This window comes from Podarcis erhardii (assembly GCF_964252035.2).
Source record: "Podarcis erhardii genome assembly, chromosome: 16".
Lineage (NCBI taxonomy): Eukaryota > Metazoa > Chordata > Lepidosauria > Squamata > Lacertidae > Podarcis > Podarcis erhardii.
Window position 1 is genome coordinate 17,749,366 of NC_138514.1, and position 14,742 is coordinate 17,764,107.

Here is a 14,742-nt window from a genome sequence, read left to right on the forward strand (position 1 = left end):
AGCACATTTATGGGGGTGGGGGAGGAGAGTGGGGAAGTCCCATTGCACAAGTGGAAATCCTTGTGCTGATGAGATGTGTTACTCAGCACTAATATGAATACAACCCCTTCCTCTCTGTCTCAATTTTTTTCTGGTGATGGGACCCAGTTCCTAAAGTTGTCATCACAGACTTAGCAAACTGCCTGTAATTTTGATAGTTGAGGTGTTTTGTAGAGATGGGGCTTGTGTTTTTCATGGTTTCCTGGGTGTACAGCCTCTCCAGGGATCCCTGTTATGGGAGCCTGTCAATGACAGGGGCATAGGACACAATTTGCCCTGGCCAGACTATAGCCTTCCCCATATAAATGAATTCTAGTCACGAGTGGTGACCGCAGGAACTAAGAATCTGGCCTCTCCTACCTGCCAACCAAGCTTCTGTTTTGTGGCGGGCAAGAGTGTGATTCATTCATTCTCTGGCAGTGCTTGTCTGTTTATCTATCAGAAGATCACACTATTTGTGCAGTCAGGCATCAATGTTTACGGCATTTTGCAGAAGAACATAAGATAAAGCAATAGTTTCTTGCCCTAAAGAGCTTACAATGTGATTTTTGACAAAGGTGTGAAGAGGAGGGAGAGAGATGAGAGGCTGTGGGAAAGTAGAGGGTCAGTGGCGAGGCATGGGAAAACTGAGGATCAATGGGGGACACAGGGAAGTTGCTGGTCAATAGAAGATATGGGGTGGGTTGAGAGACAGGGACTATTTGAGAGCAAGTAGAGTCATATATACTTATCCTATGTTTTTGTTGGTGATGTGGAGTAAGTGCTGGTCCAAAGGCTTCATATGTCTCTGGTGGGTTGTCTAGGTGCACACTTTGTTTACTCCTGAATTATTTACTCCATTCATTGGGGTAGGGAGGAGGCACTGGTTATTTCCTTGTGTTGCTAGTCTTCCCAGTCCCCACAGCTTGGCATGGGTTACAATGAACACATTGCTGGACAGAAACAGCTTAAAACAATATATCTTTATCAAAACTCCATCTGTCTGGAATCGGCCAGCAACACAAGGGTGAAATGCATGGGGTTAATATGGACTTGGGCACAAGCCCGTCGGTAGCTCCATCAAGGACTGGATGACAGACCACAGCAGCATCCTGTAAAACTGTACGCAAACCTCAGGGGAATCTTCATACTAGTATAAAATGTGCATTGGATATAATTTTTGTCCAAGGATTAGTGAGCCAACCACATTGCCTTAACAGGCTTTTTGCTGGATGGCTTTGAAACTGGCAGATGGTTTTATTTCTTCCAGCCAGGTATTTGTCGTCAGTTGCAAAATGTTTAAAATATGTGTGGGTCAGTAGAAATATTTACAGAACAATCTCTGGCAAAGACAAGGTGGTTTCCTGGTGCTTGCGTTTAGAACAGAGGCGAGATGGGGGTGAAAGGTAACAGTGTGTAGCAGATTGGTAGATTAGTGTTTTGCAAAACTTTTACTGGTGGTCCAGATTCAAAGTTATGACTTGAAACGCCGCTTTCAACTCAAATGGGCTTTGAATTGAGGCTGTAAAGCAGGAATTGGAAGACCACAGGCCTTGGGGTTGAATGTGCTCTCCAAAGACTTCTGCCTGGTCCTCAGGATGCTCCCCAGTCTATAGCCTACTTTCCAGGCCACATTTATCCTGAAGCTACACCAGGGACGCGGACTTATAAAAAATATTGGGGGGGCCCGGGAAAGCTCATGAATAATAAATAAGCTCATGAATATGCAAATAAAGTGGCGCCGCCTCCTCGTGAGCGAATAGGGGAGAGCGTGCTGCGCCTATTAATCAGCTCCAAAGGAAATTGGGTGGAGCTTTTGCTCGGGAGGGAGGGCAGGAGGCATGCAGCCCGCCCCTCCCTGTGCATTTTGGGCTGGGGGAGGGGCGGCGATGGCGCTCTGCTGGAGGGGCGCCGGAGATTATTGGGGGGGCGGAGCCCCCCCAAACGAATTTTTGAGGGGGCTCGGGCCCCCTCAAGCCCCATGGAGTCGGCGCCTATGAGCTACACCTCTCCCTGGCCCTGTTCCTTACTCTTTGAGTGCTTTGCCTGGCTGGAAACTGTCCTCTGGCTGTGATCAGCCACCAACAACTTGGTACCATCCAGATATTATGCAGCATAGCCATCAACCCCAGCCATCCCAGCTCTTTCCTGTTGCCTGGTACCTGAGGCTCTTTAAACTGGAGATGCCATGGATTGAACTTAGGCACTTCTGTGTGCAAAGTCAGTGCTTGACCACTGGGTGACATGCCCTCCCCTCAGGATTGAAGGTGCCGGGTGGAACTCTCTGAAGGGCGCAATTTATAAACAAGGTGCCACCTCTGGCAGTGGAGGCCTCTGTTAAAAATTAGCTACCATTAGAGATCGTGCTTATACAGTGGTACCTCTGGATGTGAACGGGATCCGTTCCGGAGCCCCGTTCGCATCCAGAAGCGAACGCAACCTGTGTCTGTGCATGCGTGGGTTGCGATTCATTGCTTCTGCGCATGCGTGTGATGTCATTTTGACCATCTGCGCATGCGCAAGCGGCGAAACCAGAAAGTAACGCACTCCGTTACTTCTGGGTCACTGCAGCGCGCAACTCGAAAATACTTATCCCGAAGCTACTTCAACCTGAGGTATGACTGTACCTGCTAAAGGCAAAGATCCTTTCCTTTGTTTTTAATATATTTTTTATTAAATTTTCTGTTTTACAATTTAAAGTGCACCCTTAAGATATCAAGGACTTCCCTTCTGCTCTTTCCAAGGTTCATTTTACATATCAAAAATCCCTGCATATTTTACAAAAACTATTGTTATGTACTGAAGTTCTCACCCTGGGCCAGCAGGGGGATACTGTAGATAGTTATGCAAATGAAGGATCAAAAGTGACATTCAGTGATTGGATAGTTTGTATGCAAATGAAGGATCGAAAGTGACGTTCAGTGATTGGATAGTTTTAGAAAGTTGCAACAGTTACGATTGTTCTGGAGCTCTATATAAGCAGGCTGACTGAGCTCCTCAGCTCAGTTCTGTTCCAGCTTACAAATAAAGAGCTGTTTTGGAAGAATCGCTGTGTCGTCTGATATGTTTGCCCACAACTTAACAACTATACCGTTCAGTATTCCATTATTACATCCATCAAAACGTACACTGTTGAATTTATCTTAATGCTGCCAACGTTTTCAGCTGTACACAGTAATTTCCCATATATTCAATAAACGTTTTCCAATCTTCTCTAAATGTATGTTCTTCTTATTCACTTATTCTATATGTTAAGTCTACAAGCTGTGCATATTCTGTGAAAAGGCAGTAAGCAGTGTTTTTATGTGGAATGGCACGTATCTGTTTCCCCATTTCTGCTGACTACCTTCTGGGTCTGTGGCTCAGTGGTAGAGCACCTGCTTTCCATGCAGAAGGTTCCTGGTTCCATCCCCAGCATCTCCAGGAAGACCTGGGAGAGACCCCTGCTTGAAACCCTGGAGAGCAGCTGCCAGTCAGTATGGACAGTATTGAACTAGATGGGCCAGAATCTGTATAAATGAGCTTGCTTCCTGCATCCAACCATTCAAGTTGTTTATGTTTTGATGTGGCTTTAATGAGAGAGGGTGAAGCTGGACTCATCTGAAAAGGAACGGGACTGTTACCTGTTTTGATTAGTTAGAACTTGGTTGGGAAGGAAGCACTGGTTATCAGCTCAGGTATGCCTACCGATTGCAGTCAAAGCCCTGTGCCGCGGAAATTGCTGCCGTCAATGGATTTATCAATATTTCCTTACGCCCGTAAGCTTTGATACGGTGTCAAGTCATCGCCGCCAAATACTTTGCATGTGATAAAGCTTACCTGTTTCAGATACAGAAGTGAGTTGTGTTTCCTTGTGACTCACACTATCGCAAGGCTTCAGAGTGGCTTCTTGGCTGACTGCCGGGTTGATTATTCAGAGGAGGTTTTATAGCCAGCCATGGGGCTCAGACCTCACGATTTGCAATTGTTTTAATTTGCTAGAAAAGAGAGAGGAAGGAATGGTCAGGGTATGTCTACACTGTACATTTAATCCAGCTTCAAACTGGGGGGGTGTGGAAGGGAGCAAGGGGAAATTCTATTGCACAAGTGGAAGGTGCAATATTTGAAGCACTGAGAGAGAAAAATAATTATCATCTTCCCCTCCCAGGTTCTGCACCCGAGCAGCCCCCGCCCCCAACCCGCCCCTATCAAGGCGTCCGTGTCAAAGAGCCCGTAAAGGAACTCCTAAAGCGAAAGCGTGGCAGTGTTCAGAATGCAAACGTGGCCACTGCTGGGGCAGCGACGACGGTAAGAAGAGCTGTGGGCAAAACCACAATTTGTGGGCAAGATCCTCTTCCTCTCTGAACCTCCTTGTTGATTCATATGGGTTTCCATCATGATGTCACCTACGCCAAGCTTGGTGTCTTATGCTCAGAGCTGGCAGGCTAAGCAGATCTGAAATCGAGCTTTGTACAAAGCTCATGTGGCGAAAATCTGAATTTAAAAACTGAGCCAGGAGAAGCAGCACTTGCAAACAGCTGAAATAAAAGGTGGCCTGTTGTGGGGCAGTGTGGCTTGTAGAATTCCCACCCCACTCCTTCTGCCCTTTTGTTCTCCAATCAAAAGCCTTTATTTGGTTTGGTCATAAGATTTCTTACCCACCCTTCATCATCAAGACCTGGGACGGATTCTCACAATATAATACAGTTACAAGAGCAAGTGAAACCATTATTATTATTATTTTAAATCAAAACTGATGAGGTGGGTCCTGCAAAACAAAACACCGTAACTATCAAAGGCCAGGGTAAAGAGGTGCATCTTCAGGATTTGTGGTAAGCTGTACAACAAAGATGGTAGACAAACTTCTGCCAGAAAGGAGTGGCACAACTGAGGTGCTGCCACAAAGAAAGCCTTCTCCCAGGTTGTCATTCCCTGCTCTTCTGAGGGTAGCAGAATGACCAAGGCCATATTCACGCCCTGCATTTAAAGTGTCGTGGTACCACTTTGAACAGCCATGGCTTCTGCCAAAGAATTCTGGGAGATGCATCTTGTCAAGAGTGGTTACAATTCTCAGAGTGGTTTAATAGTCAACTCTTCTTCACAAGGAGCTCTGGGGAATGGGGTGCGGGGAAGAGATGGCTTTCTAACAACTCTCAGCACCCTTAACAAACTACAGCTACCAGAATTCTTTGGGAGAAGTGACATCATAGTGCTTTAAATGTAAGGTACATGGGTGGCCTAAGCGAGCTCCCTACTGCCCTGACGATATGCTGGACCTGAAAGCTCATTAGCTGGCCTTGAAGTCTGATCGCAGTTTAAATATCACTGAAATGAGTTTCCTAGTTGGCCTCTGAGTAATATTTTCTCTGGTATTTCATTTTCTTAAATAGCTGATGTCAAACTATTATTTTCCTTTAGGTATTTTTCCCCCATCAGCCTGTCCCTTCCTATTCACCCACTGGTAAGTGTCTCAGTATTCTAGTCTATTCTATTTTTTGCTTTTGTTTCTACTTCTTTGCTCACCGGTTTGTTTCGGACCTTCTCACAGCTTAACTCTCAAGTACAGCTGGGGGAAAATTCATTTCAGTTCGTATTTAGAAGCGAACCTTCCTAACTGGCCTTTCCCCAAAGCTAGCTGTGAGCCGAAACACAACTATCCTTTGAAATTTGCACCTTTCTGCATTGTGCTGTGCAGATCTCCTAGTCAAGTAATGTGTTTCTAAAAATGAATATTTTAGCGAAAACAGTGTGCAAAATATATGCAGGGGAAACAAACGGTTTGCAAAAATAAATAAATGTGTCTATCAGGCAAAATTGCATAGGAAAATATGTATGTTAAAACTTTGCACTAAAATGCTGATGAATTCTGAGGACCTTAAAAAACAACAACCCTAAGTGGAAATGACTTAAGATTGGGAAAAATGAGAAGCTGAAACTCACAGATTTACCTCTCCCTACCTTCAAGACTCTTGTCTCTTCACAGGCCAAGTCTGCACAGATTCGGATTTCGTCACTTCTGCACTGCCAGTGATGGATGATGGGTCGCTGTATTCCGGGTGGTTAACACAACCTTCTCCAGCCTCTCTGCAGCCTTTGACCCAGTGGACCACCTACCCAGATTATGTCTCACATGAAGCTGTCAGCTGTCCTTATTCAGCGGACATGTATGTCCAGCCCATGTGCCCAAGTTACACACTCGTCGGAACGTCTTCGGTGCTCACTTACGCATCTCAGCCACTGATCACAAACTTTGCGGTGAGTCTGGCTGGGTCACTGCAGTGGACCAGTTCTACTAATTTCTTACATTTTTATTGAACATGATTTATATGCCTCCTAACAACACTGGGACGTGGGTGGCGCTGTGGGTTAAACCACAGAGCCTAGGGCTTGCTGATCAGCAGGTCGCGGTTCGAATCCCCGCGACGGGGTGAGCTCCCATTGCTCGGTCCCTGCTCCTGCCAACCTAGCAGTTCGAAAGCACGTCAAAGTGCAAGTAGATAAATAGGTACCGCTCTGGCGGGAAGGTAAACGGCATTTCCGTGTGCTGCTCTGGTTCTCCAGAAGCGGCTTAGTCATGCTGGCCACATGACCCGGAAGCTGTGCACCAGCTCCCTCAGCCAATAAAGCGAACTGAGCGCCGCAACCCCAGACCTAATGGTCAGGGGTCCCTTTACCTTTACCTTTACCTTTAACAACAACAGCAGCCTCTAGGTGGTTTAACTTAAAACTATATCAGCCATTTATAAGATGTCGCAGATAAAATCAGCAAACTTTAAAAACACCAAGACGATAACATGATCAAAATATCGATGAAAAGCAACAGTTTTAAATCCAAATACACATAGTAAAATTACGTTTTTGGTTAGGCTAAGCAATGAAGCTTTTAGCAGTTGTAGAAAAGGGTGCAATGAAGGCACCTGCTTCAGGGAGTTCCAAAGAGAAGATGCTGCTACTTTGAAGGGGCAATTCTATTTTTACAAGTGCAGCGCAAACAGTGTGTGGCAGTTGCAAGAATGCCAGTTTCATAGATCAAAGTGGTCAAGTGGGATAAGGTGGTCCTTTAAGCAAGCTGGTGTCAGGCTCCTGAGGGCTTGGTGAAATATTTCCCTCAAGATTGCACATTAAGTATTGTTGAAATCAAGTATCACTGGGTGACAAATACACATTGTATGCAATATCCAGTAAGCATTCATCAGATATTTAAATATACAGTGAATGTTTGACATCACAATTCTCAGAGGCCATCACAAAGGGATTATTTTCCTGATGCAAATCCTCTTCGACTCTAATTTAAGCACAGGCTGTTATAGAATTAAGCTTCCTCATGTGAGAAGTAAAAAATTAAGATCATTGTGTGCACCTCAGGGGGAAAAAACGAGAGAGAAAGTGAGAGTATAGTCATCAGCTTAGTATTGGCTTTGACTAGCAAGGAATCTCATCGCTCCGACTGGCAGCTTCTGAATTGCTGTAACTGAAGAGTGCCATAAATTGCATTGTTCTGTCTTGCTACCCAAAATATCAAATATCGGATCTGAATATTTGCGGGGAGCACCTGGGTCCTTTTCTTCCTGGTCTGTTTCCACACAATATTTTTTACAACATTGTTTTCAGCTGCATTTCAAATGCTATGGATAATTATTTTATTTGATGGCTTTCAGGGTGCTTTACGTTGTTGTTCTTTAAAACAACACTTTGCACAAGACCAACTGTATATAGCAAAAGCAGCAGTGAGGCCTATTTCCCAACCAAAGACCTGATCACCCATTGATTTCAGACATGATCAAGAGGGACAGTCTGCAGATACTGGGCTGTCTTCCACACTGAAGCCCACGGGGCTGGAATTTCTTGCAAATGTAGTTGTTGCTGTCAGAGATCAACACTGCCTCATGCTATGTGCCACAGCAAAGTGCCATCGAAGGTGGGAGGAACTTACATCACATGTTCTGTTCTTCTCTTGTAGTTGTTTTACTCAGCTACGGGTATGCACACCTCCGCAAGTGATTGATCCAAGTTAATGCCACGATGCCTCCATTAATTTCTATATGGGGAAGGAAGAGGCAGCATCCCTAGAAACAGCAGAGGGGAGGGAGGAATCTTGTTGCACCACAGCAAGGACCCTGTTAGGGACACTGGTGGCGCTGAGGTCTAAACCACTGAGCCTTGGGCTTGCCGATCGGATTGGAAGGTTGGCGGTTCAAATCCCGGTGACCGGGTGAGCTCCCGTTGCTTGGTCCCTGCTCCTGCTAACCTAGCAGTTAGTAGTAATTTTATTTACGGCCATAGGCCCATACAGGTAAAAATGACACATAAATAACAACTTGTGCACGTGGGAAAAACAGCCGCTAAAACACCACTATAACAATAAAATACTATAAGATATAATGGCATACTACGCCTTAGTTAGCTTGTAGTGCTCCTTGGCGTCGCTTTTGGGTAAGGACAGCGACCAGGAACCTTGCCACTTTCAGGGTCATATGAGTATCCTTATCCTGCAAGATTTGGGCAAGGTGGAATTTTGGTGGGGAACCCTCTAGTTTCTGTATGATTGATCCCAACAAATTTGCCCGTGGCACATTGAACAGGGGGCAAGTGAACATAATGTGCTGGAGCAACTCCGGTGTCTCCTTATCACATTCGCACATGGCGGGGGCTTGGCCCTTTGAGAATCTATGTCTCAGGACGTTGGAGGGAAAAACGTTGAACCTCGCTTTGGTGAAGGCCAGTCTATGGGCAACAGTCGAAAGGGAGGAGAGGTATGATGGAATGCAGTAAGTTAAAGTGATACCAATGTTCTGAGGCGAACAAACACCTCCCCCCAGCATATAATTACGCTGTAGATCGGTGTCATCCAGTCTTTGGCGGATCAGTCTTTGAGCAGTAATTTGGTCTAGTTTTAGGGAATCTGAAGGAGAGATTCCATAACTCAGGAGTTTGGCATGAATTTTACTAGTCCAAAGGCTAGAGAATTCATCTCGCCATAAGCATTGGACAAGGTAGTGGTTTGGTAGTCTATGCCACAATGATAACCAATAATTGAAGACTTGCTTCCACAGGCAAGTTTCTAAGGATGTGATCTTCAATTCTAGTCGCATGGCTGCGTTGCTTACGCACAGGGGGAGCATTAGGAGCCGACGTAGGAATTGATTTTGCAGTGTCTCAAGAGGGGCAAGATCTGTCATCACAGCCCAAAGCGGGGCAGCATAAGCAAGCACGGCAACCACTTTTGCCTTGAACACCTTTAGGGCCGAGGGAACATGCAAAGCTCCATCCGAAAAAAAGAATCGGAGGAGCGCATATGACAGAGTTTTGGCCTTGTTAAGTAGGTGTTGAATTTGAGCTTTCCACCCCAAATTGTATTGAAAAATAACTCCTAGGTATTGAAATTTTAGAACTTGCTCTATTTTTGCTCCACCAAGCTTCCATTCGTATAATCTCCGACTTCTGGAGAAAATCAGAATCTTGGATTTAACATGATTGATGGTTAATTGATTGAGTTGACAATACGTGGCAAAGATCTTCAAAGCTCTGGTTAGTCCAACACGTGTATAAGATAGAATTACTGCGTCGTCCGCATATAAAAGGAGTGGGCAGCGGTAGTCCGCTAGTCTAGGTGCGTGTGTACTTAGAGATGAGTTAACTAGGGGTGCTCGCATGTCGCTGATGAATAGGTTGAATAGACAGGGAGCCAATATACATCCTTGGCGCACTCCCTTGTTTATTGGTATCAAATTTGTGAGGTCGCCCGCAGGAGTAAGTCTCACTCTGGCAAGGGTACCTTCGTGGAGCTGACTTATAAGCCATAAGAGTCTTCTATCAATGCCCTGTTTCGCAAGTTTCTCCCATAGGATGTTTCTAGGGACGCTGTCAAAGGCTGCCTTTAGGTCTAAGAAGGCAGCACAGAGGTAGCAGTTGTCTAAGTTCAAGTAGATAAATAGGTACCACTCCAGCGGGAAGGTAAACGGCGTTTCCATGCGCTGCTCTGGTTTGCCAGAAGCGGCTTAGTCATGCTGGCCACATGACCCGGAAGCTGTACGCCGGCTCCCTTGGCCAATAAAGCGAGATGAGCGCCGCAACCCCAGAGTCGGTCACGACCGGACCTAATGGTCAGGGGTCCCTTTACCTTTACCTTTAAGGACCCTGTTATTCCAAGGGTGCCTAGTAGCAGGTGGGTTTCTCGATGCATCAGCCGTGTTAAGGAATCCAGCCTATTTCCCACCATGCAAGTTAACAAATACATAACTCTCCCATTCGTATGCATGTGGAAGAAGAAGGTTTTCTGTTCTGGGTTGGGAACGAACACACAAACTGAGGTGGTTTCTGGTACAGTTTGGAAATCCTCGGATTTCTCTGCCGTCTCTCTTGGCAGGTCCAGAAGTTGAGAACCTAATAAAGTAATGCAAGGAGAGTTAATTGGGAGTAGGCTCAAAGGAAGCTGTTTCATACCAAGGTCAGACTTCGTCCTTCCAGCCCAGAGTCAACCACACTGGCTGGCAGTGTCACTCTGGCAGAGATCTTTCCTGTCAATACTTACTTGACCTTTTCTAAAACTGGAGCTGCCGGGGATTGAATGTGAAACCTTCTGCATGCAAAGCAAGTGCGCTGCCATTGTTGTTGTTTCCCTCTCCTCCCAGGTATTTCATGGCATCAGTTAGCAGAATTTATTTATTCATTAGCCCTGGGCAGCTGCCATGGTTTTTTGCCAACTCCCATTTTATCCTCCGGCAATGTCCCCCATGAAGCAGGTGAGGTTGAGAGTGAGTGATTGGCCCAGCAGCAGTTGGTGGGGTGTGGGGCAAAGTCACAAAACCCCTCCTGACGTGAACGGCATTACTGTTTATATGGACAAGGTTAAGGCAGGCTGCTGCTTCTTTAGCAGAGGGGCAATGAGGTTGGAGCCATGTTGACACATTGGCATGACAGAATTATTTATATGACCTTTGCAGACTAAAAATAAATAAATTAATCCAGTGATAGCAGATTCTGCTCTTATTCGCTTGTGCAATTTCTGCTCCTGACCTGTGGGTGAGCAAGCAAATTGTGGCAATTTCCATTTCTGATGGTATCCTCCCACATTCCTAGCCAAAGGTTGCCTAGGGAGCTTAATGGCTGATTGGAGATTTGAACCTGGGTCTTCCCAATCCTAGGCCAACACTCTACTGCAGGGGTGCAAAACCCAAGGGCCTCCAGATCTTAGAACTCCCATCAACCTTGACTACTGGCCGTCCTGGATGGGCCTAATGGGAGATGGAGCTCAACAATACCCATGTTCCCCATCTGTGGCCTAGTTACTCAACCACACTGTTGTTGTTGTTGTTGTTGTTGTTGTTTAGTCGTGTCCGACTCTTCGTGACCCCATGGACCAGAGCACGCCAGGCACACCTGTCTTCCACTGCCTCCCGCAGTTTGGTCAAACTCATGCTGGTAGCTTCAACAACACTGTCCAACCATCTCGTCCTCTGTCGTCCCCTTCTCCTTGTGCCCTCCATCTTTCCCAACATCAGGGTCTTTTCCAGGGAGTCTTCTCTTCTCATGAGGTGGCCAAAGTATTGGAGCCTCAGCTTCACGATCTGTCCTTCCAGTGAGCACTCAGGGCTGATTTCCTTCAGAATGGATACGTTTGATCTTCTTGCAGTCCATGGGGCTCTCAAGAGTCTCCTCCAGCACCATAATTCAAAAGCATCAATTCTTCAGCGATCAGCCTTCTTTATGGTCCAGCTCTCACTTCCATACTGTATCCTTCATTTATTTGTAACGGTTCATTGCTAGTTTTGCAGTTTTTTGTCTGGAGGATTTTAATCTTGACCATTGTTTTTGATTTATTTATTTTAAATAAATGAATGGAGGCATCATGGCTGGGGCTGGTAAGATCTGGAGACCCAAAACATTTGGGCCCCCCCAAAGTTTAGCCTCTCTTGCTCTAGAGAAGCACAAGTGATGGTTCAATCTGTTTTTTCCTTTTAATCAAACAGGCGAGACCCACTTCTACACCAGCTGTTGTGCCTCACTTGGATGTCATGGACCAGCAAGCTCCTCTGAGCTACTTCCCATGGACTCAGCCTATTTCAACATTACCAGCACCGTCCCTGCAATACCAACCAGCTTCAACCACCCTCCCTGCACCCCAGTTTCTGCCTCTTCCCGTTTCAATCCCAGATCCGGTCCCCGAGGAGCTGGAGGACTCAAGGAAGGAAATGGGCACCCTGACCATTGAGAAGCTTCTTCTGCAGGATGAAAACAATGGCACATACGATCTGAGCAACAGCCTCCCGGTCGAAGGCCTTTAAAGCCAAAGTTTCGGCATACAGGGATAGCTTGAAACGTCTCAAGTCTTTGTGGCTCAAGGACAACCCAGCTCTCTCTCTCTCTGCGTCTCTCCTTTGGGTGTGAAAACCCGGTTTGTCTTCTGTGTGCTGAGCCCCTTTCCATATTGCGTATGCAGAGAAATGGCGGTTTATTGGGGCAGTTCTTCAGCACCCGTGTTTTGGCAAAAGAAATACAGCAGCCCAGCCCCACAAGTAGGAATACCACACTGTGAATAGGCTCTTTCCTTCTAGATGGTGGAATAAAGCGCAGAAACAAGGGGACAGTGGTAAGGCAGGCCACAAGAACCCTATTTCAGCTTAAGGGAGCCCCATAGCACCTTAATTCGTATGGCTAAGCACCCACCCAGTTCCATGAGTGGCTCAGGAGGCTGCCTGGAACTCGGGAATTGAATAGGTGCTGCTTATGGGCTCCTCTAGAAAAATCTTTCAAGGGGGCAAGGAGCAGATGGGGACACATTTCCCTTGCAAGGAATGTACCATAGGCTGAATTCAATTGGGGGTTTCTGTGCCCATTCCCACTCACACCCCACTCCCTCCAGGCAAGCAAGTGACAGTTGTCACACTCTAAGAAGAAGTGCTCAAGGAAGGTGTGGAGTGTTGCTAGCCTAAGGAGAAGGGGTGGTCTGGGCAGAGTCCCAAGGGGCAGACAAAGAGGCTGGAAGGCCACATTTGACTCCTGGGATGGAAGTCCCTCACCTGTAGATCAAGGGCTTATCCACACTTTCATCTGTGCTGCAGTTTCTATTAGTCCATGATTTGTAGGCATGGGTGGTTTTTTGTTTTGGTCACACCACTGCGTTCCCCGAGCAAACCCACTGTTTATCACTGGATCAGAACAAACAGAAGTTCATGGAAAACCTGACGTTTGTTCCAATTCAGCAGTAAAGCATTGGTTTTCCAGGAGGAAGCAGCAAGATAATAAACCCCAAAAACTGTTCGGACCTGTGCCTAGAAATCATGGCACAAAAAGAGCCCCAAGTGCTCACACCAGCCATTCACAACCTGGCACCCTCCACTATAACTCCCATCAGCTTGTGGCCATTGGGCTGTGTTGACTAGGGATGATGGGAGTTGTAGTCCAAAACATGTAGAGGGTGCCACGTTGGGAAAGGCTCATTACATTCCTTTCCCTCAATCTGTTAAAGACGCACATTCTTCTGAGATTTGCTCAGCCCTTACGAAACCTATTTAGAAATATCCTGTCATATTAAGTGTCTTTTGCCAATTATCTCTTGAAACACTGGTTTTTCACAAGCTATTCAGGATAGAGCCAATAAAAAAATACAAACCCAAGTTAGGCATGTCCATTAACTTCAATAGGCCTACTCTGAGTAGGAGTAGGATTGGATACACTTTTTTAAAAAAAATGAAATATTTGAATGTAGAGTTCACCTTCTGTGTTTTCTTACACCAAAATACTCAGAGTGCCCCCCAGAATGTCAGTATTTTCCAGGAGAGATTTAAGCACATAGCCGAGCTTTAGGTTTGCGTAATTAAAAGTGTCGTCCTAGCACCCCAAATCCACGTTTGGAAAAAAAAAAACTTTTTGCAGTTTGGAAAGTGACAGGCAAATGTGGGATGGGTGGCTGACTCACAGTAAACAGCCCACAAGCAAATAAGGATGAATGCAGGATGAACGTTTACTGTCGTATAACCACCCTGTAAACAAATCAAAAAGTATGCTCAGTAAAGTATGCACAGAGTTGTCTGGAGGAGGTCTCCCAGTTCTTTGTATATAATAGTCAGGATAAACCAATGAAGATGACAGAAAGGCAACCTGGGTCCCTGCTGTTTTTGAAATCTGGCTTGTTGTTAAATTTTAAAGAAGGGATTCGTGCTGGGTGCTGTTATTTCTTTAGGCAAAAATCATAATAAAACTTAGCATTGATGTAGCACATTCCCAGTGTTCCGATGGCTCTGCTTGCATACGCATTTTCCTAAGAATGATTTCCCATGCAAGGAATATTCCTCCTGTGAAGGATGCTACAGAGAGCACCTTTTAAAGCCAAACCCTCTTAAAAAAGGACACTTTTCCAATGTACACTCAACATTATCTTGGCAAACGGCATTGCTTCGTTTCCAAAAGGACTGTCGACATTCTGAGCACTCAGTGCTGTAAAGTTTTTATCGTGTGTACAGTATAACAATCTGGGGACAAATATTGTCTGCAGGATCCGAGGGCCAAGCGGAGCATTTTAAAAAAAGAAAGGCAATTTAAGACTCTCTCCCCCCCCCCCCAATACACACACCTCTGCACCTTTCCCCTTCTTTTGGCTTGGATTTCGACTGCTGGAGAAACAACTGACTCTTTGTCTGGGAACGGGGAAAGCGTTGCTTTAACTGAATGCTGTGTGTAGCAATTCTTCATCTAAAAGATCAACAAAGCCTGGGAGACTAAATGGAAGCAGTCGGGTCTAGTTCT

General features: G+C 45.8%; 1 protein-coding gene across 1 annotated transcript in view; it reads left to right on the forward strand.

The window, feature by feature from the left end:
* Positions 1-14,217, forward strand: part of POU2AF1 (POU class 2 homeobox associating factor 1) — a 32,655-nt gene extending 18,438 nt beyond the window's left edge. The window contains exons 2-5 of the mRNA XM_081843198.1: positions 4,166-4,305; positions 5,416-5,458; positions 5,981-6,252; positions 11,967-14,217. Coding sequence (XP_081699324.1) covers positions 4,166-4,305; positions 5,416-5,458; positions 5,981-6,252; positions 11,967-12,281 — 770 coding nt within the window. The 3' untranslated portion in view covers positions 12,282-14,217. The remainder of the gene's footprint in view (positions 1-4,165; positions 4,306-5,415; positions 5,459-5,980; positions 6,253-11,966) is intronic.
* Positions 14,218-14,742: the final 525 nt, after the last annotated feature.